The sequence below is a fragment of the Oncorhynchus nerka genome, linkage group LG18, assembly GCF_034236695.1.
Source record: "Oncorhynchus nerka isolate Pitt River linkage group LG18, Oner_Uvic_2.0, whole genome shotgun sequence".
NCBI classification, from domain to species: Eukaryota; Metazoa; Chordata; class Actinopteri; order Salmoniformes; family Salmonidae; genus Oncorhynchus; species Oncorhynchus nerka.
In genome coordinates, this window is record NC_088413.1 from 47,565,996 (window position 1) to 47,589,612 (window position 23,617).

The following is a 23,617-nucleotide window of genomic DNA, read 5'->3' on the forward strand; positions in this document are numbered from 1 at the left end:
AAACGAACAAAAACATCACAAAATGTTGTCATAATATACAGAGTTTGCACTGGGATACATAGAGTGGTTGCTCCACTAAAAGTTTTGCGATTATGCTGCGGGATTTAGAGGTAATTTGTGGTTTAGTACGGTACCCTGCGTGACCACTTCATTGCTTCAGACCAGCACAAGGGGAGTTAGAGCACTGATTATGCTTTTGTGTCCCACTGTGTCTTTAACTGACAGTGAATGGGCGACTTAACCTAAATAGAAACTGATAATTGTGCACGACTTCACTATTACTTACTAAAACTGTTGTTACACTAAGGTTTCTATTATTTTATTTTGTAGGATTATTTTGACCTTTCTGGTCACGTTGTACAGCGCCTGAGTGGTGCAATGGAATAAGACACTGCATAGCAGGGCAAGCTGTGTTGCTCCAGATGCTGGTTCAATACCCATGCTGGCCTCAACTGGGAGACCCATGAGATGACTGTAGGTTTTTGGTTTCTCTTCCTCTAAAACCAGAGAAAAATCATTCTAAATAACAAACTAGCTTTATTTACAAATTACTAACAATGTCTCACCCCATGTTCAAGAATGGCCTTTTTCTCGCTAATTTTACGTGAAAACTAAACCATCTCCAAAATATTGTTATTTCTTAAACAAAGCGATTATTATTATTATTATTATTATTATTATTCATTTAGAATTATATAAAAGCCCTTTGGATATTCTCACATATATGTTATTAACCCTGTTAGTAGCAGGACAATATAAACTCAGCAAAAAAAGAAACGTCCTCACTGTCAACTGTGTTTATTTTCAGCAAACTTAACATCTGTAAATATTTGTTTGAACATAATAAGATTCAACAACTGAGACATAAACTGAACAAGTTCCACAGACATGTGACTAACCGAAATGGAGCAATGTGTCCCTGAACAAACGGGGGGTCAAAATCAAAAGTTACAGTTAGTATCTGGTGTGGCCACCAGCTGCTTTAAGTACTGCAGTGCATCTCCTCCTCATGAACTGCACCAGATTTGCTAGTTCTTGCTCTGAGATGTCAGCCCACTCTTCCACCAAGGCACCTGCAAGTTTCCGGACATTTTTGGGGAGAATGGCCCTCACCCTCCGACCCAACAGGTCCCAGACGTGCTCAATGGGATTGAGATCCGGGCTCTTCGCTGGCCATGGCAGAACACTGAAATTCCTGTCTTGCAGGGAATCACGCACAGAACAAGTAGTATGGCTGGTGGCATTGTCATGCTGAAGGGTCATATCAGGATGAGCCTGCAGGAAGGGTACCACATGAGGGAGGAGGATGTCTTCCCTGTAACACACAGTGTTGAGATTGCCTGCAATGACAACAAGCTCAGTCCGATGATGCCTTGATACACCGCCCCAGACCATGACGGACCCTCCACCTCCAAATCGATCCCGCTCCAGAGTACAGGCCTCGGTGTAACGCTCATTCCTTTGACGATAAACGCGAATCCAACCATCACCGCCGGTGAGACAAAACCGTGACTCGTCAGTGAAGAGTACTTTTTGCCAGTTTTTCAGCCCTGGCCACATCTGCAGTCCTCGTGCCTCCTTGCAGCATGCCTAAGACACGTTCACGCAGATGAGAAGGGACCCTGGGCATCTTTCTTTTTTTCAGAGTCAATAGAAAGGCCTCTTTAGTGTCCTAACTGTGACCTTAATTGCCTACCGTCTGTAAGCTGTTAGTGTCTTAACGACCGTTCCACAGGTGCATGTTCATTAATTGTTTATGGTTCATTGAACAAGCATGGGAAACAGTGTTTAAACCCTTTACAATTAAGATCTGTGGAGTTATTTGGATTTTTACGAATTATCTTTGAAAGACAGGGTCCTGAAAAAGTTTATATTGGTCATATTGGTCATGGCTCCCGAGTGGTGCACAATAGGATTGCCTTGCAGCTCTCCAGCTGTATCCACTGAAAGCATGCAATGTTCAAGGCACGAGGGCCGAGGGCACAGGATGGGCCGCACACAGAAGATGGACCTAGGCCATTGGGGAGGGTGGCTGGACCACCACCCCGCCACAAATTCCCGTTGAAACGTTCCCGTTGTTCTTAGTGCCAGTCTGCACGTTCAAACTAAAGCAATGTAACTAATAATGGCATCTTTATGCTTTCGTTAATAAAATAATGATAAAAATACTCTATAAAAATGCCAATGTTTCTTTAGTAATGGATCCATAACGAATTACTATGGGAATAATTATAACTGAATTACAGAAATGTTGGAACAAAGTTGTCTAATGAAGGTAAACAAATTGTTTCTTACTGGAAAATACTCTTTCAAACACACATGGTCATGTTGTACATCGCCATTATGGCTATTAGCAAATAGCTGGACAATAAACTTGCCTAGAAGGAGGGTAGGGGGAGAATTATATCCTCAAATGTATTTCTAAGTTAGGTTGGCTGTATCACAGCCGGCCGTGATTTGTTGAAATTTCAGTTTAATCCACCAGAAAAGACAAAACAAATAATACCACAAAAAGTATTATCATGTATGACATCCGACTGTGATTGGGATTCCCATAGAGCGGCGCACAATTGGCCCAGCGTTTCTCTCCCTCTAAAAACAGAAATAAATACTTTGGCCTTTACAAATATTATTTTGGCCTTAATTTAGATTACAATTGCTCTTTCTTTTTTTTGAAAACAAAATCACCTCCGAAATATTGTTATATATTATCAAGTTGATGACACAGTTATATAGCTGGCACCTACATAAGCCTGAGTGACTCACTCATTCATGGTTTTGGATCAAAATAAATAAGTACCAACATTCTTTCTGATAGTCTTTAATAAAGAAATGTTTTGGTTATCCTGACCTGGACACCATGTACAGTATTATAATAGCCCATTATGGGCTATTAGCAGGACAATATACCTTTACCAACACCTCTCTGTATTTTGATACACTGGCCTCTGCAGTGGCCTCATCCACAAGAGTCACCACATCGCAATGCAAAATGCCTTGCTGCAGATTCCCGTGGCGGCCACCACCCGGAGACCCATGAGACGGCTTTTGGTTTCAATTTAGAATCCTCAAATCCTTTATATGTAATTATTGGCGGGGAGTCACGTCATATTTTTTTATATACTGTAGGCCTACCGTAGGCGACATGAGTCTCACTAGAGTTGAGTAATGTGCTGTTAAAAGTGGTGTAGGTCTTATTTATTTAAAGAGCATATTGAAGTTAGAAGCAATAGGATTTAAAGCAATTGCCTACAACTATTTTAGCACCATTTCGCGTTGCTCTGAGACAAGATTGGGGAATGGTCTAGATAAATCAATGAGATTTTTATTTTCACTGAATCTCCGTTTGGGTATTGGTTAGACTACAATTATACAATTAGGGTGTAAAAATGTTATGCTCTTAGTGTAACCTTTATTTAACAAGGCAAGTCATTTAACCTCTCTGGACACTAGCTTCCCACCTGGCCAAAAGCCAGGGAAAATGCAGAGCGCCATATTCAAATAAATTACTATAAAACTTTCATTAAATCATACATGCAGGATAGCAAATTAAAGCTACACTTGTTGTGAATCCAGCCAACATGTCAGATTTCAAAAAGGCTTTTCGGCGAAAGCAAACGATGCTATTATCTGAGGATAGGGGGCGGCAGGGTAGCCTAGTGGTTAGAGAGTTGGACTAGTAACCGGAAGGTTGCAAGTTCAAACCCCCGAGCTGACAAGGTACAAATCTGTCGTTCTGCCCCTGAACAGGTAGTTAACCCACTGTTCCTAGGCCGTCATTGAAAATAAGAATTAGTTCTTAACTGACTTGCCTAGTTAAATAAAGGTAAAATAAAAAAATAGCACCTCCGTAAATAAAGAGAGAAAAGCATATTTCAACCCTGCAGGCGTGACACAAAACGCAGAAATAAAAATATAATTCATGCCTTACCTTTGACGAGCTTCGATTGTTGGCACTCCAATATGTCCCATAAACATCACAAATGGTCCTTTTGTTCATTTAATTCCTTTCGATATATATCCAAAATGTCCATTTTATTTGGCGCGTTTGATCCAGAAAAACACCGGCTCCAACTTGCGCAACGTGACTACAAAATATCTCAAAAGTTACCTGTAAACTTTGCCAAAACATTTCAAACTACTTTTGTGATACAACTTTAGGTATTTTTCAACGTAAATAATCTATAAAATTGAAGACGGGATGATCTGTGTTCAATACAGGAGAAAAACAAACTGTAGCTAGCTTTCTGGTCACGTGCCTCTATCTAACAGTACACTACAAGTGACCCTCATTCTGAACAGGGCTACTTCTTCATTACACAAAGGAAAAACCTCAACCAATTTCTAAAGACTGGTGACATCCAGTGGAAGCGGTAGGAACTGCAAGAAGGTCCCTTAGAAATTTGGATTCCCAATGAAAACACATTGAAAAGAGAGTGACCTCAACAAACAAACAAATCTGAATGGTTTGTCCTCGGGGTTTCGCCTGCTAAATAAGTTATGTTATACTCACAGACATGATTCAAACAGTTTTAGAAACTTCAGAGTGTTTTCTATCCAAATCTACTAATAATATGCATATCTTATCTTCTGGGAATGAGTAGCAGGCAGTTGAATTTGGGCATGCATTTCATCCGGACATGAAAATACTGCCCCGTCACCAAGAAAATAAGAACATGTTCTTATTTACAAGGACAGCCTACTCCTTCCTCCCCGGCGTGCCCACATGACACAGCGATTCTTTAGCCAAATAGCCAAGTACTGTAGCCTACTCCCGACCGTCACGTTGTACAGCTCCATATTTTCCGTTCCATCTTAATGGAAACCCAGAGGGTTTTCATTTTTCTTGGAATAGAAACACCATAATGTTAATCAAATTCTTTAAGCTAAATTTCTTAAAATCAGTCCCATGTACTATGTTCTTACGGAAAAAGGTTTTACATTCTCTAGTACTACCTCTATTGAAGGCTTTCAAATGCATCTCAAAGATGGTAGTCCTCTAGTAGTCAAACTTGCACTAACTAGCATTAATGGTACCAGTGGTTCACATTTAAATAACGTGCCACAGTACGCTGCAACTTTTAAAGGACGAACCACTGTACTATGACCCATTCTAACTACAGACAGATTATTTCACTTATAATTCACTGTATCACAATTCCAATGGGTCAGAAGTTTACATGCACTAAGTTGACTGTGCCTTTAAACAGCTTGGAAAATTCCAGAAAATGTCATGGCTTTAGAAACTTCTGATAGGCTAATTGACATAATTTGAGTCAATTGGAGGTGTACCTGTGGATGTATTTCAAGAACTACCTTCAAACTCAGTGCCTTTTTGCTTGACATCATGGGAAAATCAAAAGAAATCAGCCAAGACCTCGTAAAAGAAATTGTAGACCTCCACAAGTCAGGTTCATCCTTGGGAGCAATTTCCAAATGCCTGAAGGTACCCCGTTCATCTGTACAAACAATAGTTCGCAAGTATAAACACCATGGGACCACGCAGCCGTCATACAGCTCAGGAAGGAGATGCGTTCTGTCTCCTAAAGATTAACGTACTTTGGTGCAAATAGTCCCTATCGGTCCCTAACAGCCAAGGACCTTGTGAAGATGCTGGAGGAAACAGGTACAAAAGTATCTATATCCACAGTAAAACAAGTCCTATATCGACATAACCTGAAAGGCCGCTCAACTAGGAAGAAGCCAATGCTACAAAACCGCCATAAAAAGGCCAGACTACGGTTTGCAACTGCACATGGGGACAAAGATCGTACTTTTTAGAGAAATGTCCATTGGTCTGATGAAACAAAAATAGAACTGTTTGGCCATAATGACCATCGTTATGTTTGGAGGAAAAGGGGGAGGCTTGCAAGTCGAAGAACACCTTCCCATCCGTGAAGCAAGGGGGTGGCAGCATCATGTTGTGGGGTTGCTTTGCTGCAGGAGGGATTGGTGCACTTCACAAAATAAATTACATCATGAGGCAGGAAAAATATTTGGATATATTGAAGCAACATCTCAAGACAGCTTGGTCACAAATGGGTCTTCCAAATGGACAATGACCCCAAGCATACTTCCAAAGTTTTGGCAAAATGGCTGAAACTGAAAAAGCATGTGCGAGCAAGGAGGCCTACAAACCTGACTCAGTTACACCAGCTCTCTCAGGAGGAATGGGCCAAAATTCACCCAACTTATTGTGGGAAGCTTGTGTAAGGCTAACTGACCCAAGTTAAACAATTTAAAGGCAATGCTACCAAATACTAATTGAGTGTATGTAAACTTCTGACCCACTGGGAATGTGATGAAAGAAATAAAAGCTGAAATAAATAATTTTCCTTACTATTATTCTGACATTTCACATTCTTAAAATAAAGTGGTGATCCTAACTGACCTAAGACAGGGAATTGTTACTGGGATTAAATATCAGGAATTGTGAACAACTGAGTTTAAATGTATTTGGCTAAGGTGTATGGAAACCTCCGACTTCAACTGTATGACTGCCAAAACTCTCATTACTCACTGGAGCATTTACAGTAGTGTTAATGGTCTAGCATGGCAGTGAGTGACTGACCTGTTTTAACCTCTGGTTATGTTAACATCTTGTTTTGTTCACAGTCAGATGAAGGAACAGTGTTTACCCGCACCCACCACATCGTACGCAAGACGACGCTGTATGACATGGATATCGACCCCACCAGGAAGTACGCCGCTATTGGTTGTCAAGACCGCAGCGTTAGGTGGGGGCCTAGTCTACCTGTCCTTGCTTGTCTGTCTCTTTTTCTCTCGATGACTTTATATTGTTAGGTTCTAATTCTCCGAGCAAAACACTCAACGGACATTACGAAAGCTTAACCAAGTGTATTTCTTCCCTGAGGGTCGATTCAGCATTCAGACAAAACATGTTTCCACCACAAGTATATATATACTCCAATTTAGGCACTCCTTCTCTCCGATCCTTACATCTTTTATGGTTTGACAGGAAGACAAAGTAATAGGGTAATAAACCGTCATTTCTCCCTTAAGGGGATCTGACCTGACCTCAACCTCTCATTTGCCTAATCCACAGACGTCCATCCATATCCCCTATAGCAATCCTGTGACTTCCTCCCGTCCACCCAACATCCACCCATCTGGATCCTACAGATAACCATTCACTTCTGATGTAAAAACCAGTCTCTTTCACCCCTCAGATACTATACTGCTAAGTATAACAATGTTCCAAGTTTAACCCAGAATCTAACAGTATGGATATGTGTTTCTGTGTACGTGTGTTTGTATGTCAGTGTTGGTGTGTGTGTGCGTGCGTGCGTGCATCCATGTGTATGCATGTGTGCGTGTATATATTAGTGTCTGTGCACGTGTGTGTCTTCGTGAGTACGTGTGACCTCTCTCCCTCAGTAATCTGCCAGACTGTGCAGTCATCCCTCCCTAGCAGGTGGATTATCCCTTAACTCAGTTGTTGTCGACACAGGACGGATGAGATTGAGGGCCTTGCCCCCGGCTCGTTCTGTCTTTAGCTATCTGCAGCTACAGACATGCTGCTGTCCATGTGCCTGACCTGAGTTTATCCTACTCGTGCCTCGGTCTGCCTGCCCACACAAGTGTTTCCATCTTTCACTCACATACTCCACCTTGTGTCAACAACAGTAACAACATGCTATGAAAGTCAACCATAAAATCAACCATAATGGAGAAAATTCAAACAATCACCTTCAAATTATGTTAACAACCACCCTCGGGTTATAGTGTACAGCTTTATTTATCAGTTGGTGTAAATTGGAGGAATGTGGGAGAGTAGTACAACAGTCCAAAAAAGGGCTTTCCCTCAGCTGCAGATACTTTAAGTCAACTGTAAACACACCTCATGCTGCTATGAAAACTAGGACATCTCACTGCACTTTAATGATAAATGTAGGTTGTAGAGTTAAAGGGCTTTTGTTTAACAGGCTCTGGTTTGTTCCTTATGTAACTAAGCAGCGGTGCTTAAAAGTGAGAACCAATGGTTGACTGGCTGCCCTCAGCCCACACTCTGCCAACTCCTCCCAAGGTTGGCTGGGCCCTGGCTGGGCCTTGTGGGTGGTTGTCTGCCAGCTGGTGGCTGCTGGTCTTTCCTTCCTGCACTTTGTGGAAATACACCAGTTAGGCTGTTAGTGACCCCATGTGGTCAGCTGGGGAGAGACATGCTTACCAGCTGAGCTGCTGTGCTGTTAGCACACTATGTGGCACAGAGTTCACTGACTCATGAACAGAACACAGTCACGTGTTTCCTTGAACTCCCTGGGTCAGATGACTCAGTCCCTTGATCTGAAAGTCGTGGGGTCATAACCTTAACTGCTGAGGCAGGATGTAAATGGGTAGAAGTGTCTGACTTTTGGGCTATCGACTTATCGTCCTCCGTTGTCCTTGTGTGGAGACGCGCTGACAGTGGATAAAACTGAGGATTGATTAACCCACTGGTGCTTCAACAGCAGAAACTGTCTTTGTGATTTACTCCTGAAGTACTGAGCTGCTGGTGTGTTTTCACGTTGAGATCGAAACAGACACACCTGCACTTCTGTGTGTGGAGGTGTAAAGCCTCTAGACCTGTCATTTTGTCTAACTCTTAGTTCCCCGCCCACAGAATCTTCAACATCAGTAACGGCAAACAGAAGAAACTGTACAAGGGCTCCCAAGGAGAGGATGGCACTGTTATCAAGGTTTGCATGTTTTCATGTAATGTGGTGTCACTGTGAAGACTCATTTGACAACACAGATTGATGGTTTATAATAATGTGCGCTACAAGTGGTGTTTAAATCCATCTTCTCCTCTCCCAAGGTTCAGACCGACCCCTCAGGACTGTATGTGGCCACCAGCTGCTCAGACAAGAACATCAGCATCTTTGACTTCTACTCTGGAGAGTGTGTGGCCACCATGTTCGGACACTCTGGTAAAAAATAGCCCATTTAGTTAGAAAAAAAGACAGCAAAATGGCTGAATGACAACCTGTAGTGTGATCAGAAGGAGAAACCAGCTGGAACTCCTCTTACTCTCTCCCTCGCAAATTTGTTTACATCCCTGTTAGTGAGCATTTCTCCTTTACCAAGATAATCCATCCACCTGACAGGTGTGGCATATCAAGAAGCTGATTAAACAACATGATTAAACAACAGCTGCACTTTGTACTGGGGACAATAAAAGACCACTCTAAAATGTGCAGTTTTGTCACACAACCCAATGCCACAGATGTCTCAAGTTTTGAGGGAGTGTGCAATTGGCATGCTGACTACAGGAATATTCACCAGAGCTGTTGCCAGAGGATTGAATGTTAATTTCTCTACCATATGCCACCTCCAAAGTTATTTTGGAGAATCTGGCAGTACGTCCAACCAACTTCACAACCATAACCACGCCAGCTCAGGATCTCCACAGCCGGCTTCTTCACCTGCGGGATCATCTGAGACCAGCTACCTGGACAGCTGATGAAACTGTGGAGTATTTATGTCTGTAATAAAACCCTTTTGTGGGGGGAAACGTATTAGGATTGGCTGGACCTGGCTCCCCAGTGTGTGGGCCTGGCTCCCAGTCATGTGAAATCCATAGATTAGGGCCAGGTACATTTATTTCAAATGACTGATTTCCTTATATCAGTAAAATCGTTGAATGTTGCGTTTATATTTTTATTCAGTATAGTTCTGATCTAGGATCAGTTTAGCCTTTTAGATTATAAAAGACCAGGGAGACTTTATCCTAGATTAGCAAACCTAATCTGAGACACTTGTTTCATACTGTGAATTCCACAGATCAATTATCTGTCAAAATGGCCTAATTGTCTTCCCCATGCCTTATATAAACTTGTCCATTCCCTTTGTGATTATTCTGAAGAAGGCCTTTGAAGGCCGATAAAGTCGGTCTTTTAAACTTGTCTAATAAAACGACACATTTTTAACGGTGAGCGAGCGCTGCGGCTTTTCCTGTCCAACGATGTCTACACATTTTTAGGTTGCACCTTTACTGATGTTGGTTGGACACCTTCTACTTCTTTCCATAACTGAAGTGCCCAGATGATTTAATCCTTGTCATTTTATTTTGTCCTTTTCACAGAGGTTGTGACTGGAATGAAGTTCACCAATGACTGCAAGCACATGATAACTGTGTCTGGTGACAGCTGTATCTTTGTGTGGCGTCTGGCCCCGGAGCTCACCATCAGTATGAGACAGCGTCTGTCAGACCTCAAACAGACAGGCAAGCCAGTTCAGAAGACACCACCTCACAAACCTTGCAATCTCAGGTAGCTACCCTTTTGGAACACATCATTGTAGAACAAGTACCTTGGTTTACATTTCTTATTTTCTGTTTTGTTATTCTTGTTAGCTCCAAAGTGAAGCAAAGGGCCTCCTTGGAGTACCTAGTTAATTGGATAACATGTTTTGTGCTAGCTAATACCCTTAGAAAGCAAACATGGTGTTTACATAACGTGAACACTGGATGAGAGACGCATTCTGAAGACAATTGGAGTGACAAGCAACTGTTAATCCTGTGTTCTGTATTATTTGTAAGACAGGCTTGTCGCTATGAACGTTGCTAGTGAATGACCGGTGTTCCTTTCGTAGCATGTTGCATTATCAGAGACATTTGACTATTGTCTCCTAGTAGTATGATTTGCTCTGTTCCCTGTCTGTTCTGTGCAGCACCAGGAGAGAGGTGCACAGAACCCCTCCCATAGTCACCATGTCCTCTGACAGCGACAAAGAGGTGGAGGAGGAGGAGGAGGAGGGGATAGAGGAGGAGGATGAGGAAGAGATGATCTCTCCTTACATGGTGTCAGGCTGCAGTGCAGAGGAGGAGACAGGTTGGTATCTCAGAAATACATTTGTACACAAACAATACACTGAGTATACAAAACATTATTGAATTTGTTTTAATTTAACCTTTATTTAACTTGGCAAGTCAATTAAGAACAAAGTTCTGACAAACTGACCAAGTGAATCCAGTTGAAAACTATGATCCATTATTGATGTCACTTGTTAAATCCACTTCAATCAATGTAGATGGAGGGGAGGAGACAGGTTAAAGGAGGATTTTTAAGCCTTGACACAATTGAGACATGGATTGTGCATGTGTGCCATTCAGAGTGTGAATGGGACAAAATGTTTAAGTGCCTTTGAACGGGGCATGGTAGTAGGTGCCAGGCGCATGGGTTTGTGTCAAGATCTGCAACGCTGTTGGATTTTTCACGCTCAACAGTTGCCCGTGTGTATCAAGAATGGTCCACCACCCAAAGGACATCCAGCCAACTTGACACAACTGTGGGAAGCATTGGTGTCAACATGAGCCAGCGTCTATGCCCCAACGAATTGAGGCTGTTTTGAGAGCAAAAGGCGGTGTGGTGCAACTCAATATATACTGAGTGGTATACAGAGTGTATATCTACAGTATTAAGAATGTGTTTTTTCGTGGCAATGTTGATGGCAGCACACATCCTGAAATATCGGTTGGTTTTGTGTTTGCTTTCCAGACACCTCAGACGAAAAGTACAACTCTCTTAACTCTCACGGCAGAGAACTGAAAAGGGTTAGTATTTCTCGTAACTGTCAGTGAATATTTTCCCACTAACACAGTCAGTGAATATTCCCCTAATAAACTGTTAACTGAACCCTTGTCCCTCCCTCCCTCCCTCCCTCTCTATAGGAGAGCTCTTTTAGCAGGCGTTCCTCCCAGGGCAATCATCACTGTGAGGAAAGGGGTCCCCGTCCGCGGCGCCGCTGGTCCAGAGGCATGGTCAGCATGGAGCTGATGGTCAAGTCCATGTTGGACCTCAGACAGCTGGATTCCTTCGCCATGCCCCCCTCCTCCCCCAACAAGACCAAGACCCAGCCGGATGCTTTCAGAGACCCATTCAGGGAGGATGAACTGGGCAGCACCATCAGCCTGCAACCCCTTACTGCATGGGTGAGTGGATCACAGAGAGAGGGAAATATCCAACCACTCGTGGAAGTGAAGTGGACTTCAAAAAGGCTTCTTTGTCTTCGTCCCAAATAGTACCCTAATCCCTGCACTACTTTTGACCAGGGCCCATAGGAACACTTATAGGTAGAATAAAGTATACTTTATTGTTAAAACCATCAGAACTCATACTAATATGTCTCTGTTTGCTACTTGCAGGGGGATGAGTCTGAGCAGAGGTCCCAGCAGCGACCCCACTACATCATGTTCTCTCCACAGACCCCAGAGACAGGCTCAGTGCTCTACCCCGAGGGCTGTGAGGACAGGGTCAGCTTAGCTGGCAGGTAAACTCTCGCCATTAGTGTATCTCATTTTCTCCTCACTGTATATGGCCAAGAAATTACTGCATAGTTTGGGCCTTTAGTTTTCACTGACCAAGTGCCTCTGACCTCCTGGGGTTGTATTCATAAAGCATTCCAAATTACACTGAACAGAAATATGAACGCAATATGTAAAGAGTTGGTCCCATGTTTCATGAGTTGAAATAAAAGATCACAGAAATGTTTAATATGCACAAAATGTGTTTTACATCCCTGTTAGCGAGCATTTCTCCTTTGCCAAGATATTCCAACCATCTGACAGGTGTGGCATATCAAGAAGCTGATTAAACAGCATGATCGTTACACAGGTGCACCTTGTGTTGGGGACAATTAAAGACCACACTAAAATGTGCAGTTTTGTCACACAACCCAATGCCACAGATGTCTCAAGTTTTGAGGGAGTGTGCAATTGACATGCTGACTGCAGGAATGTCCACCAGAGCTGTTGCCAGAGAATTTAATGTTAATTTCTCTACAATAAGCCGCCTCCAACGTCATTTTAGAGAATTTGGCAGTACGTCAAGCGGCCTCCTAAACGCAGACCACATGTAACCACGCCAGCCCAGGACCTCCACTTCTGTCTTCTTCACCTGCAGGATCAGCTACCTGGATAGCAGATGAAACTGAGGAGTATTTCTGTCTGTATTAAAGCCCTTTTGTGGGGGGAAACGTATTAGGATTGGCTGAGCCTGGCTCCCGGTCATGTGAAATCCATAGATTAGGGCCTAATTCATTTATTTCAAATGACTGATTTCCTTATATGAACTGTAACTCAGTAAAATCATTGAAATTGTTTCATGTTGTGTTTATATTTTTGCACAGTATAGTTCTAATCTAGGGTCAATTTGGCCTTTTAGATGATAAAAGACCAGGGAGACTTTATCCTAGATTAGCAAACCTAATCTGAGATACTTTATGAATACCAGCTCCCTACATATCAGATACCGTAGTCTATGTATACAGTATACATACCACCTAGTCCCAACCCATATATCCACTATCTGTGTTTCCTCTATAGTGAGTACCTAGTGAAAGAGCTACTGCCCGGGCCTGAGACCAGCAGGAGTGTGAAGGGGTGCCAGAACCACAGCCAGTGGAGCCAGGGCCACCATGACAAACACAGCCCAGACAGCGCCTGCTCTGTGGACTACTCCAGCAGCAGAAGGTCCAGCCCAGACAGCCAGCAGCAGCCTCCTGGAGAGAGTGAGACACACGCACACAGAGGCATGGGATCGTAATGTGACCTAAAATATTCCCGCAGCAACCGTTTTTGATGTTTAGTCCATAATGTTGCTTGATCGGTTTGTTAAGCTATTAGCTGGCCAAAAGTAGACTTTGTGAAAAGTGCAATACTGTAATATAACCGTGTTAGTGTGGGTTTTCAGTGAATTCATGTAAATCACAAAGCTCATCTGCATCTCCTGGTTAAGTACAGCAAACAATTATTTTTCACCAATCACAATTCAAACAGTTTTTACAACTCTGGATATCTGTGTGTTTTCTGTGTCGTATGACTACAGTTCTAACAGGAAAAATAAAGTTATTCAAATCTATTTTCTCTGTGTCAGACTCTGAGCCCACGGAGCCTCTCAGTGTGGATGGGAACTCCTCTGAATTGGACATGGAGGAACTGGAGGAGGAAGAGGAGGGGGGCGTAGGGAGGGGAGAGGCCAAGGGGACAACAGTAGTACCTAAGACCCCTGACCAGGAGGCCTTCCTCAAACAGCACTTTGGCAACCTGGCTGAGCTTAAAAACCCAGGTAAGAACAGCATCTGTCTCTCCTTGACTGGTATAAGAAATTTGGTGGAAACTCCCTCTAGCCCATGCCTCCACCGATTCAGTGCTTTTAGATTTGTGGGAGGTAGTGAACGAGTGCACACTTCAGGAGAAAATAGATATTATTGGGATGCACCCAGAGAGATTCAAGAAAGCTTCCCTTTCAACTGGCACATGGAATATTCAATTCAAACTTTATTGTCCACACAAATTAGTTGTGCAGCCAGGAGTACATTAGACACAATAGTATACACATATAGAGATACACACAAGTTAATAGTAAAAATATTTCAGATGTATTCATTGTATTTCTCCTCTTTGATTGTCAGTGAGCCCGACCAGCGTTGTCACCCCGGACAGTGTCAGCATCTCCTCCAAGTTCCTGTCCCAATGCTCTCCTGGAAGGTATGCCATACTTACACTACATGGCCAAAGGTATGTGGACATCTGCTCATCGAACTTCTCATTCCGAAATCATCGGCATTAATATGGAGTTGGTCCCCCCTTTCCTGGTATAACAGCCACCACGATTCTGGGAAGGCTTTCCACTAGATGTTGGAACGTTGCTGTGGGGACTTGCTTCCATTCAGCCACGAGCATTAGTGAGGTCGGGCACTGATGTTGAGTGATTAAGCCTGGCTCGCAGTCAGCGTTGGAATTCATCCCAAAGGTGTTCGATGGGGTTGAGGTCAGGGCTCTGTGCAGGCCAGTCAAGTTCTTCCACACTGATCTCAACAAACCATTTCTGTATAGACCTCGCTTTGTGTACAGGGGTATTGTCATGCTGAATCAGGAAAGGGCCTTCCCCAAACTGTTGCACAGAATCGTCTAGAATGTCATTGTATGCTGTAGCTGGAACTAAGGGGCCTAGCCCAAACCATGAACAACAGCCCCAGACCATTATACCTCCTCCACCAAACTTTACAGTTGGCACTATGCATTGCGGTAGGTAGCGTTCTCCTGGCATCCTCCAAACTCCCGACAAACAGTTCTTGTGCTTCCAGAGGCAGTTTGGAACTCTGTAGTGAGTGTTGCAACTGAGGACAGACGATTTGTACGCGCTTCAGCACTCAGCGGTCCTGTTCTTGAGCGTGTGTGGCCTACCATTTCGCGGCTGAGCTGTTGTTGCTCCTAGACGTTTCCACTTCACAATAACAGCACTTACAGTTGACTGTGGCAGCTCTAGCAGGGCAGAAATTTGACGAACTGACTTGTTGGGAAGGTGGCATCCTACGACGGTGTCACGTTGAAAGTCACTGAGCTCTTCAGTATGGGCCATTCTACTGCCAATGTTTGTAAATAAAGATTGCATGGCTGTGTGCTCTATTTTAATTATGGCCATTTAGTGTATCAGTTAGTTAACCAAAGAACATTCTGTTAACCCACACTCATCTATCACAAAAGTGAGCTATCCTTTTAAATGACTAAGTATGTTGACAAACAGTCCTATCTGAACGGATCACTGTTTTTCCTTTCTAGCAGGACGGCCTTTCCATTCCCCTCCAAGAGCGGTGTTGAGGGGAAGGTAGCCAGCAGTGTGGTGAGGCCCCTGGTCTCTGAGGTGAGGCCCCTCATGGAGCACAACCAGGGCCAGAGCCACAACCAGGGCCAGCGCCACAACCAGGGTCAGAGCCAGAGCCAAGACCACAGCCAGGACCAGAGCCACAGCCAGGGCCAGAGCCACAGCCAGGACCAGAGCCACAGCCAGGGCCAGAGCCACAGCCAGGACCAGAGCCAAGGCCACAACCAGGACCAGAGCCACAACCAGGACCAGAGCCAAGGCCACAACCAGGGCCAGGACCAGAGCCACGACCACAGCCAGGGCCAGAGCCACAGCCAGGACCAGATCCAGGGCCACAGCCAGAGCCACAGCCAGGACCAGAGCCAAGAACACAGCCAGGGCCAGAGCCACAGCCAGAGCCACAGCCAGGACCAGAGCCAGGGCCACAGCCAGGGCCACAGCCAGAGCCACAGCCAGGACCAGAGCCACAGCCAGAACCAGAGCCACAGCCAGGACCAGAGCCAGGGCCACAGCCAGGGACAGAGCCACAGCCAGGGCCACAACTGGTGTCAGAGCCAAGGCCACAACCAGGACCATAGCCACAGCCAGAGCCAGGGCCAGAGCCAACTCCACAGCCAAGGCTACAGCCACGACCAGGGCCAGAGCTATAGCCAGGGCCAGAGCTATAGCCAGGGCCAGAGCCACAACCAGGGCCAGAGCCACAGCCGGAGGAAGGGCTCAGAAGAATCTCAGAAGGGCACTACCGCGAGACTAGAAGTAGTGGACACTACGGAGAAGGGTCTGAATCTCCGGGCCTCTCCTCTGAGGAAGAAGCTTTTTAACCCTGCAGTGGACTCCCGTAGGATAGTCAGCCCTGTGGCCAAGGCTGCAGCATCACACCTCACCTCTACAGGCATGAGGAAGTCCCAGTCAGTCCAGAACCTGCACACTGAGGGTGAGACACTACGCATGTGATTGTGATCATGTCCAGCTAGTGTATTGATGTTATGATCATGTATGATGTTTTGCAGGAAAATGTTATGATTTAAAAAGGTCCTAATTTTATATTCTACGCATGGTGTAAAAGGTCAAGCTCTTCCTTGAATGTCTAATAAGAGACAGAAATGTTGTTAACACTGCCCTGGCCTGCATAGGTTAATCATTTACCTTCTCTGTCTGTAGAAATGCCTCTGAGCCTGTCTCGGCCCTCCAAGGAGGTAGCCCCTCAGCCCCATCACTCCCAGTCTCATCAATCCCAGGCCAACGAGCGTCCAGTGACCCTCCCCACAACCCCCCGCCGCACCCTGCCCAGCGTGCCCCCCTCTGCAGCCCCATCTCCCCACAACCCCGGGACATCACCAGTAGCAGTCACGGCAATGCCCCCACGCCCAGGAGCATCAAATCCCGCTGCTCCTACATGAGCCCCACCACCAGCTCCATGGCCAAGATGTCCCGCTCCATGTCCATGGGAGACAGCCTAAACGTGGCCGAGGAAGAGTCTGAGTCTACAGAGTCACGCAGGGGGTCCAGCTCTGACACGTCAAACGCTCCCACCAAGAGCCGGAGCTGCTCCTCCCAGAGCTCCCAGAGTCTTAGTACTAAACCGTCTACCCCCGTGGCCGTTGTCTCTTCCACCTTATCCTCCTCCTCCCCTCTGGCGTTGGGTTTAGCCATGCCCCATGCTGCAGTTATCCCCACCCTCATCACTAGCTCTCCAAGCAACTCCAACCCCAGCCCAACCACCAAGAGTCTGCAGGCTAAGCTGATGTGCAGCACCCGGCCCCAGCTCAACCTGGACATCTCCAAGCCCCTCCCAGACAAGCCCTCCCTGGCGGCCTTCACTCCCAACAGTACCTCCAAGACCGCCGCCTCCTCCAAGACTGTCAAAGGGGACAACGACCTCTTTTCCAGATCTCCAGTCAGCTTGTTACCTCACCAGGGCCAGACTCATCCAGTGCTCACCAACAAAGTACAGCTAGTCACTGCACTGTCCCTCTCCCCAGCTGCTCCTGTGGAGACTAGCCCAGCTCGGAGTCCTGAGGCAGAGCAGCGGTTTCTCACCACGGAGCTGCGTCCTGAGGCCCCCGTGGTAGACAACAGGCTAGAACAGCCAAAGATGGAGGAGAGCCAGGGCCTGACCCAGGAGAAGAGTCCCGCGATGGAGGTGTCTCTACAGGGCAGTCCTGTATACCTGCTGTCATCTGGAGGTCCCGGCCAGGACCGTGCAGGTTTGCTCCAGCGATCTCCCTCCTTCATCCTGTCATCTCTGCGTCTGGGCATGCCCCTGGCCAACACCAAGCACTTTTTTACTACTGGTGCCGTGTGGCCTACCGTCTCAGTCTCCACCCCCATATACTCTGCACCTTCACCCTGTCCTCCGTCACTTAATCATTTCCTCCTGACGGGTGAGGCATGGCTCTCTTTCTCATGTCCCTCTTTCTTTTTCTCTCCATCTCTCTCACTTCCCCATTTCCATGAAGAGCGTTCCCTCTGTGGTCCTCCTGTCTGTCCTTTCCTTCCTTGTGTAGTAGCTAGAACATAGCCTTGTATTGACATACTAGCTATGAGTTGTCCAATGAAATAACCCTGCTATTGTCTGTCTTGCTGTTCTGTTTTTGACTTGACTAGTTTCTTGTGGTCTAGCCTGACACGTGATGAGACTTGCAGTAGGATAGTTTAAGCGGCGTCAGCCTGACCATGTATAACTCGCTTTTTATTAGACGGTTCTCTCAGTATGGAGTCGTGCAGGGTGGTGGCCAGCGATCTACAGAACACCTTTAGGAAGGCCTCCCAGCTCTACAGAATGGTGAGTCACTCACTCCCCCAATAAGTATCCTGTTCACTAAAAACATTTGTTTACATTGGCTACTATTTTATTGGCCACTTACCTGTCTGTTTTATGTTAAGTTTACATTCATTTTTTAAAACATTTCCATACACTTCTTTTTTGTGGTAATGTTGGTCATGTCTGTGTCTTGCAGGTGAACAGTGTGCCTGTAGACTCCAGGCAGGAGCACCATGAGATGGCCCAGGTCCTGTCTGAGGCCTTTGAGGTGGTGAGGGCCGAGCTGAGCTCCCTGCCCCAGAGCTCACCCCCATCCCCCTCTGGAGGACCTGCAGCAGGAGGCTCCCTGTGTACAGTGGGCTGCCGGCCCGTAGGACCAGTAGAACCAGGGACGGGGAGATTAGCCTCAGGGGAGGAGAGGACTCTGGCTCTGCTGGAGCAGTACTCTGAGCTCCTCCTTCAAGCCGTGGAGAAAAGGTTGGACAACAAGCAGCTCTCCTAAATACTCCTCTTCTTTCACACCCTTCCTTGAAGACTGAAGCAACCAACCCTCTTGCAAATGTAGGATCGTAAGCCATTGTGCAAGGATATCTGCAGACTACAGTACTTCTTTTTATTTAATTTCTTTCTCGACACGTTTTTTAAAATGAACAGATTAAAATATTCCTGAAGGATGCCTGTACATATTTTTTAGAAGTTATTTTTTCTTTTTAAGCACTTCTCTCTCTTTCTCTCTGATGCACCCTGTGGTTGGGTGGTCCCCTCTATCCCTGTCAGATCTCTGTAGGCCTAGGAGGGGTTGGGAGGGTTGTACTCAGCACAATGGCCCACAGATACTGATACTGTAGGGAGACTCCTCAGGATGATCAATGCCTCAGCATTCATTCCCAGTGTGGCTGACCTGCACTACAGACCGTCATTCATCACCCTTCCTCCCTCTAATATATTGTGTGCTCCCTACAGTACCTACCAGACACCTGCACTCTCACGACCACTGGTTTTGTTTACCCCTGTTGCCAAATATTGTGCCCTGCTACTTTGTTTTAATGAAGTTGTTGTTATGGAAATGCCGGATGCCCTAGAGTTGCTGCGTTGGAGCCAGTGGCGTAGCGTAGTTTTGCGGGCCCCTCTTGCAAGGTGTCCCCACAGAAAGAAAAATGTGCAGTTTTATAGCTTATCTCATGCTATTTGACACATATTGCCATGAGGCTGAGAGAAAATTTTGATGTTTTAGAGCTCAGGCATTCTTGAAAGACGGGACAATGGGACAATCTCAACTTTTTTCCCACAAATATTTGTCTTAAAATCTATATTTTGATAGACCAAAGTACCAGCTATCACACCATGTAAAGGAAGAAACAACTTCCAAACGTATTTTTGTTTTGTTTTATAGTACTCCCGAGTGGTGCAGCGGTCTAAGGCACTGCATCTCAGTGATAGAGGCGTCACTACAGACCCTGGTTCGATTCCAGGCTGTATCACAACTGGCCGTGATTGGGAGTCCCATAGGGCGGCGCACAATTGGCCCAGCGTCGTCCGGGTTAGGGTTTGGCCGGGGTAGGCCGTCATTGTAAATAAGATTTTGTTCTTAACTGACTTGCCTAGTTAAATAAAGGTTAAATAAATAAATGAAATACAAATATTTAGCACTACTAAATGCTCCAGGACAAATTTCTTTAGCATTGTGACATGTTTTTCTAGATTTAGAACATAAAACATTTAGAAAGCAAACATCTTTTAGGTCTAGCAAATCAAATGCTTCAAATGTTTAAGCAAATGTTACAGAGCAGTGATGACAATATTTGTTCTGAATATTTACACAAAAAACGATGTTAAGGGGGTGGACCATCGGTGACGTAATTGACAAACCAGTGACGGAGTTGTGACAACCGATGCTCAAAACAACAAAAGTTCAACACAAACATTCAATTACAAATTATGGGAAAGGATTCATTTGAAAATCTCCAATAAAAACGCAGCTTTACAGACTATGAGGGGGCTTGTTGCAATACATGTATTGAGGACATGAATGAGGGGTCCTTGTGATGTCGCTGACCCTGCTCATTCCTGATTCATTTAGGATTTTAGACAAATCTGATGGAGTTGACCATCTCCGGACACATCTTTAAGGAATCAGTTTTGAGATAAACAGGCTTTAAAGTCACAGAGGGCTTTTGCAAGAAACTACATAAGATCATTTTTCAATTAATATCCATAATTGCCTATTTTTAGAATTTTAAATTGGGTTCCTTTGCTCCAGACAAGGGCATTTCCAGGCATACAGCCGACATGGAAATTAATAATATATTCCCAAAACAAGTCCATTTTAAGCTCAAATAATGCAACAAAATATTATTTTTTTAACTATGAAATTAAAGATTCCCTGCCGGACAAGGATTGTCACAACTTTCAAGAATCCCTGAGCAAATGTCCTGTTATTCTACACATTTTGTCATGAGGCTGAGAAAAAATGTTTCAGTTTTAAAGCTAATTTCCTGTCATTCAAATAAAATAATTTGTAGCTTATGACGTGTTCATATGCTATATGGGGGGCTGGCGGGCCACCTGCCTTGCAGGGGTGTGTGCTATGCCAGCGGTTGGAGCGTGATGCTGGCTGTTGTTTTGGGTAGCAGAAGCTGCACTTTTTGGACAATCGGAGGGCGTTGCTGTTCATTGCCATTCCTGACCCCAGTGCTCTAAAACAATACTAACAACTGTTGTCACTACAATGTGAAATGTCTGTGTTGGTGTACCTGTCCCTACCAGGGCTTTTGCCCACCGACACCAGGCCATAGCAGCCTCCACACTACTAGAGGAACACAGGACCCCTCCAAGTCTTAAAAGCCAGATTAATCAGACATAATCATGTTTTCGTGGGTGATTTGATACATTGTGTTTTGAGAGGCCCTGTCTGTGTGTGATGTGTGGTTGTATTTATTATGTTGTAAAAGGTCAAATGGAGTTGTCAGCCCCTTGTGAGTTGTAGTTTGTTTTGTACCAGAGCTAGGTCACCAGTGGGGGAACAACATTGCAAAAACAAAAGACTTGAAAATATACAGCATCAACTGAGAGTCTCCTCGTTCATTAACTATGCTGGATGGTTTTATAAAACATGTGAATTGTATTCCCAGTACATTTTTTGTATTCCAAATTGATGTTCAAGGTGTGCAAATAATAATACAAAATGTCTCAATGAAATGGGTGCCTTAATTCAAAACCAGCGTTTTTCATAGTTTAAAATGTGTTGGGTTATACCAAAATAATATTGAATTGTAATGAAAAGGCGACTACTGAAATTGAGCTACTGCTGTGGGAAACCAATGACACTGAGGAGAAGCATTGTCTGATGACAATACAGACATCGCATCTCGGAACCCAAACCGGCTGCGCGCGTGCGCCATCGTGCAAACATTTATTTTGTCCCCCCACACCAAGCGCGATCACGACACGCAGGCTAAAATCAAAACAAACTGAACCAATTACATTAATTTGGGGACAGGTCGAAAAGCATTAAACATGTGTGGCAATTTAGCTAGTTAGCTTGCACATGCTAGCTAATTTGTCCTATTTAGCTAGCTTGCTGTTGCTAGCTCATTTGTCCTGGGATATAAACATTGAGTTTTTATTTTACCTGAAATGCACAAGGTCCTCTACTCCGACAGTTAATCCACACATAAAGCAGTCAACCGAATCGTTTCTAGTCATCTCTCCTCCTTCCAGTCTTTTTCATCTTTGAATTTCTATGGTGATTGGCATCTAAACGTTCATAGTATTACCACGACAAACGGCAAAACAGTTCGTCTTTCAATCACCCATGTGGGTATAACCAATGAGGAGATGGCACGTGGGTACCTGCTTCTATAAACCAATGAGGAGATGAGAGAGGCAGGACCTGCAGCGCGATCTGCGTCAGAAATAGGAATGACTTCTATTTTAGCCCTTGGCAACGCAGATGCTCATTGGCGCGCGCGAGCAGTGTGGGTGCAATAATTGAATAACATGCGACGTGTCTGGTCTGGTCAGCATGTTAGGGTTGGGTTACCAGAGGTAAAGAACCCAGAACAAATCAGATCATAACAGATCTTGCATCAGATACAAACCGTGCAGAAAACATTTTTTTCCCCACACCTCTTCCTCAACATTTATTGGCTCTTGTCTGGCTGTGGTGTTTTCATCCTGGTCCCTGGCACTTTTCCACCCCAATAACAATGCGCTTTCATTCCTATCAAAATGGTCATAGGTCACATTAATGTATTTGTAATAGCTTCGACTACTAAACTAAACCTGGGTCTCTGTGTAATGGTGTAACTGTTGTGTCAAAGGCTCACAGAATAATAATTGTGTTCTGATGATTGTGGCTGCAGACTAGCACAACACTGCCCTCTGCTGTTGAACCTCCATCACTGCCCAGATGCTACTAAAACAGAAAGCCCTAACACTTCCCTCCTACAATTTCTCTGGTCAGGATTATTCTGTGCTGTGTTTTACATACTTTTCAATACACTAGTGCCCACAAACAATATTTTAATCACCTGTGCATACAATAGTGTTTAATTTCCTGAGTTATTGATAGACTTGTTAAAAACTTACACTTATTGGTAGAAAGTCTTATCAGGTACCCAAAGGGTCTTACAGCCTCTCAAAATTCCATGCCTAGAACTCTGTTCTCTCTCGTTTTGATTAAAGCATTGTATGTACATGACTAGAAATGGCATAGAATAAGAATGAAGTATATTCTGCTGTTTATTAGTTATTCAGTATTTCCCCATCTGACTGACAATATTCAGAACTGTGACCTTAACTAGACTGGAGGTTTCATTAAGACGTAGGATTGTTTGATGGGACAGTAGTACAGGTGCACCTATCTGCTGCCAGGATGCATCAGTATTTATGCATGAAGGTTGGTGAGGTGTGGAGGTTGACCGACTGGCTCGTTCCTAAGTAGGATTGCATGGTTCAACGTATCCTAGGCTTGTTTCACTGTATGAGTCGATCCCGCTCTTTTTCACTGGCTGTTATAACCTGTAGCTGACCCTCGTTCTTAATAACCCCACCTTTTCTATGATGATTACTTGTCTTAAACTACAGATTATGGACCAGAATGTTCCTCTTTTAGGAATGATCACTTTTCAGACATTTTATGAGCTTTTGTTTTCTGTTTTGTACCAACCACAGTTTAGTGTATTTACTATATTCACTCCCTGTACTTCTCTTTCTGCTGGAGAATAAAAACATATTTATTACACTCAAC

The 23,617-nt window shown here is 44.6% G+C and overlaps 1 protein-coding gene across 1 annotated transcript in view; it reads left to right on the plus strand.

The window, feature by feature from the left end:
- The window catches only part of mapkbp1 (mitogen-activated protein kinase binding protein 1), a 75,940-nt gene extending 52,324 nt beyond the window's left edge, over positions 1 to 23,616 (plus strand). The window contains 16 exon segments of the mRNA XM_029688818.2: positions 6,616 to 6,737; positions 8,621 to 8,696; positions 8,816 to 8,927; positions 10,082 to 10,268; positions 10,669 to 10,829; positions 11,496 to 11,551; positions 11,669 to 11,929; positions 12,143 to 12,267; positions 13,322 to 13,506; positions 13,872 to 14,063; positions 14,410 to 14,485; positions 15,560 to 16,536; positions 16,764 to 16,904; positions 16,907 to 17,986; positions 18,302 to 18,387; positions 18,563 to 23,616. Of these exon segments, the coding sequence (XP_029544678.2) occupies positions 6,616 to 6,737; positions 8,621 to 8,696; positions 8,816 to 8,927; positions 10,082 to 10,268; positions 10,669 to 10,829; positions 11,496 to 11,551; positions 11,669 to 11,929; positions 12,143 to 12,267; positions 13,322 to 13,506; positions 13,872 to 14,063; positions 14,410 to 14,485; positions 15,560 to 16,536; positions 16,764 to 16,904; positions 16,907 to 17,986; positions 18,302 to 18,387; positions 18,563 to 18,868 (4,143 nt within the window). The 3' untranslated portion in view covers positions 18,869 to 23,616.
- Position 23,617: the final 1 nt, after the last annotated feature.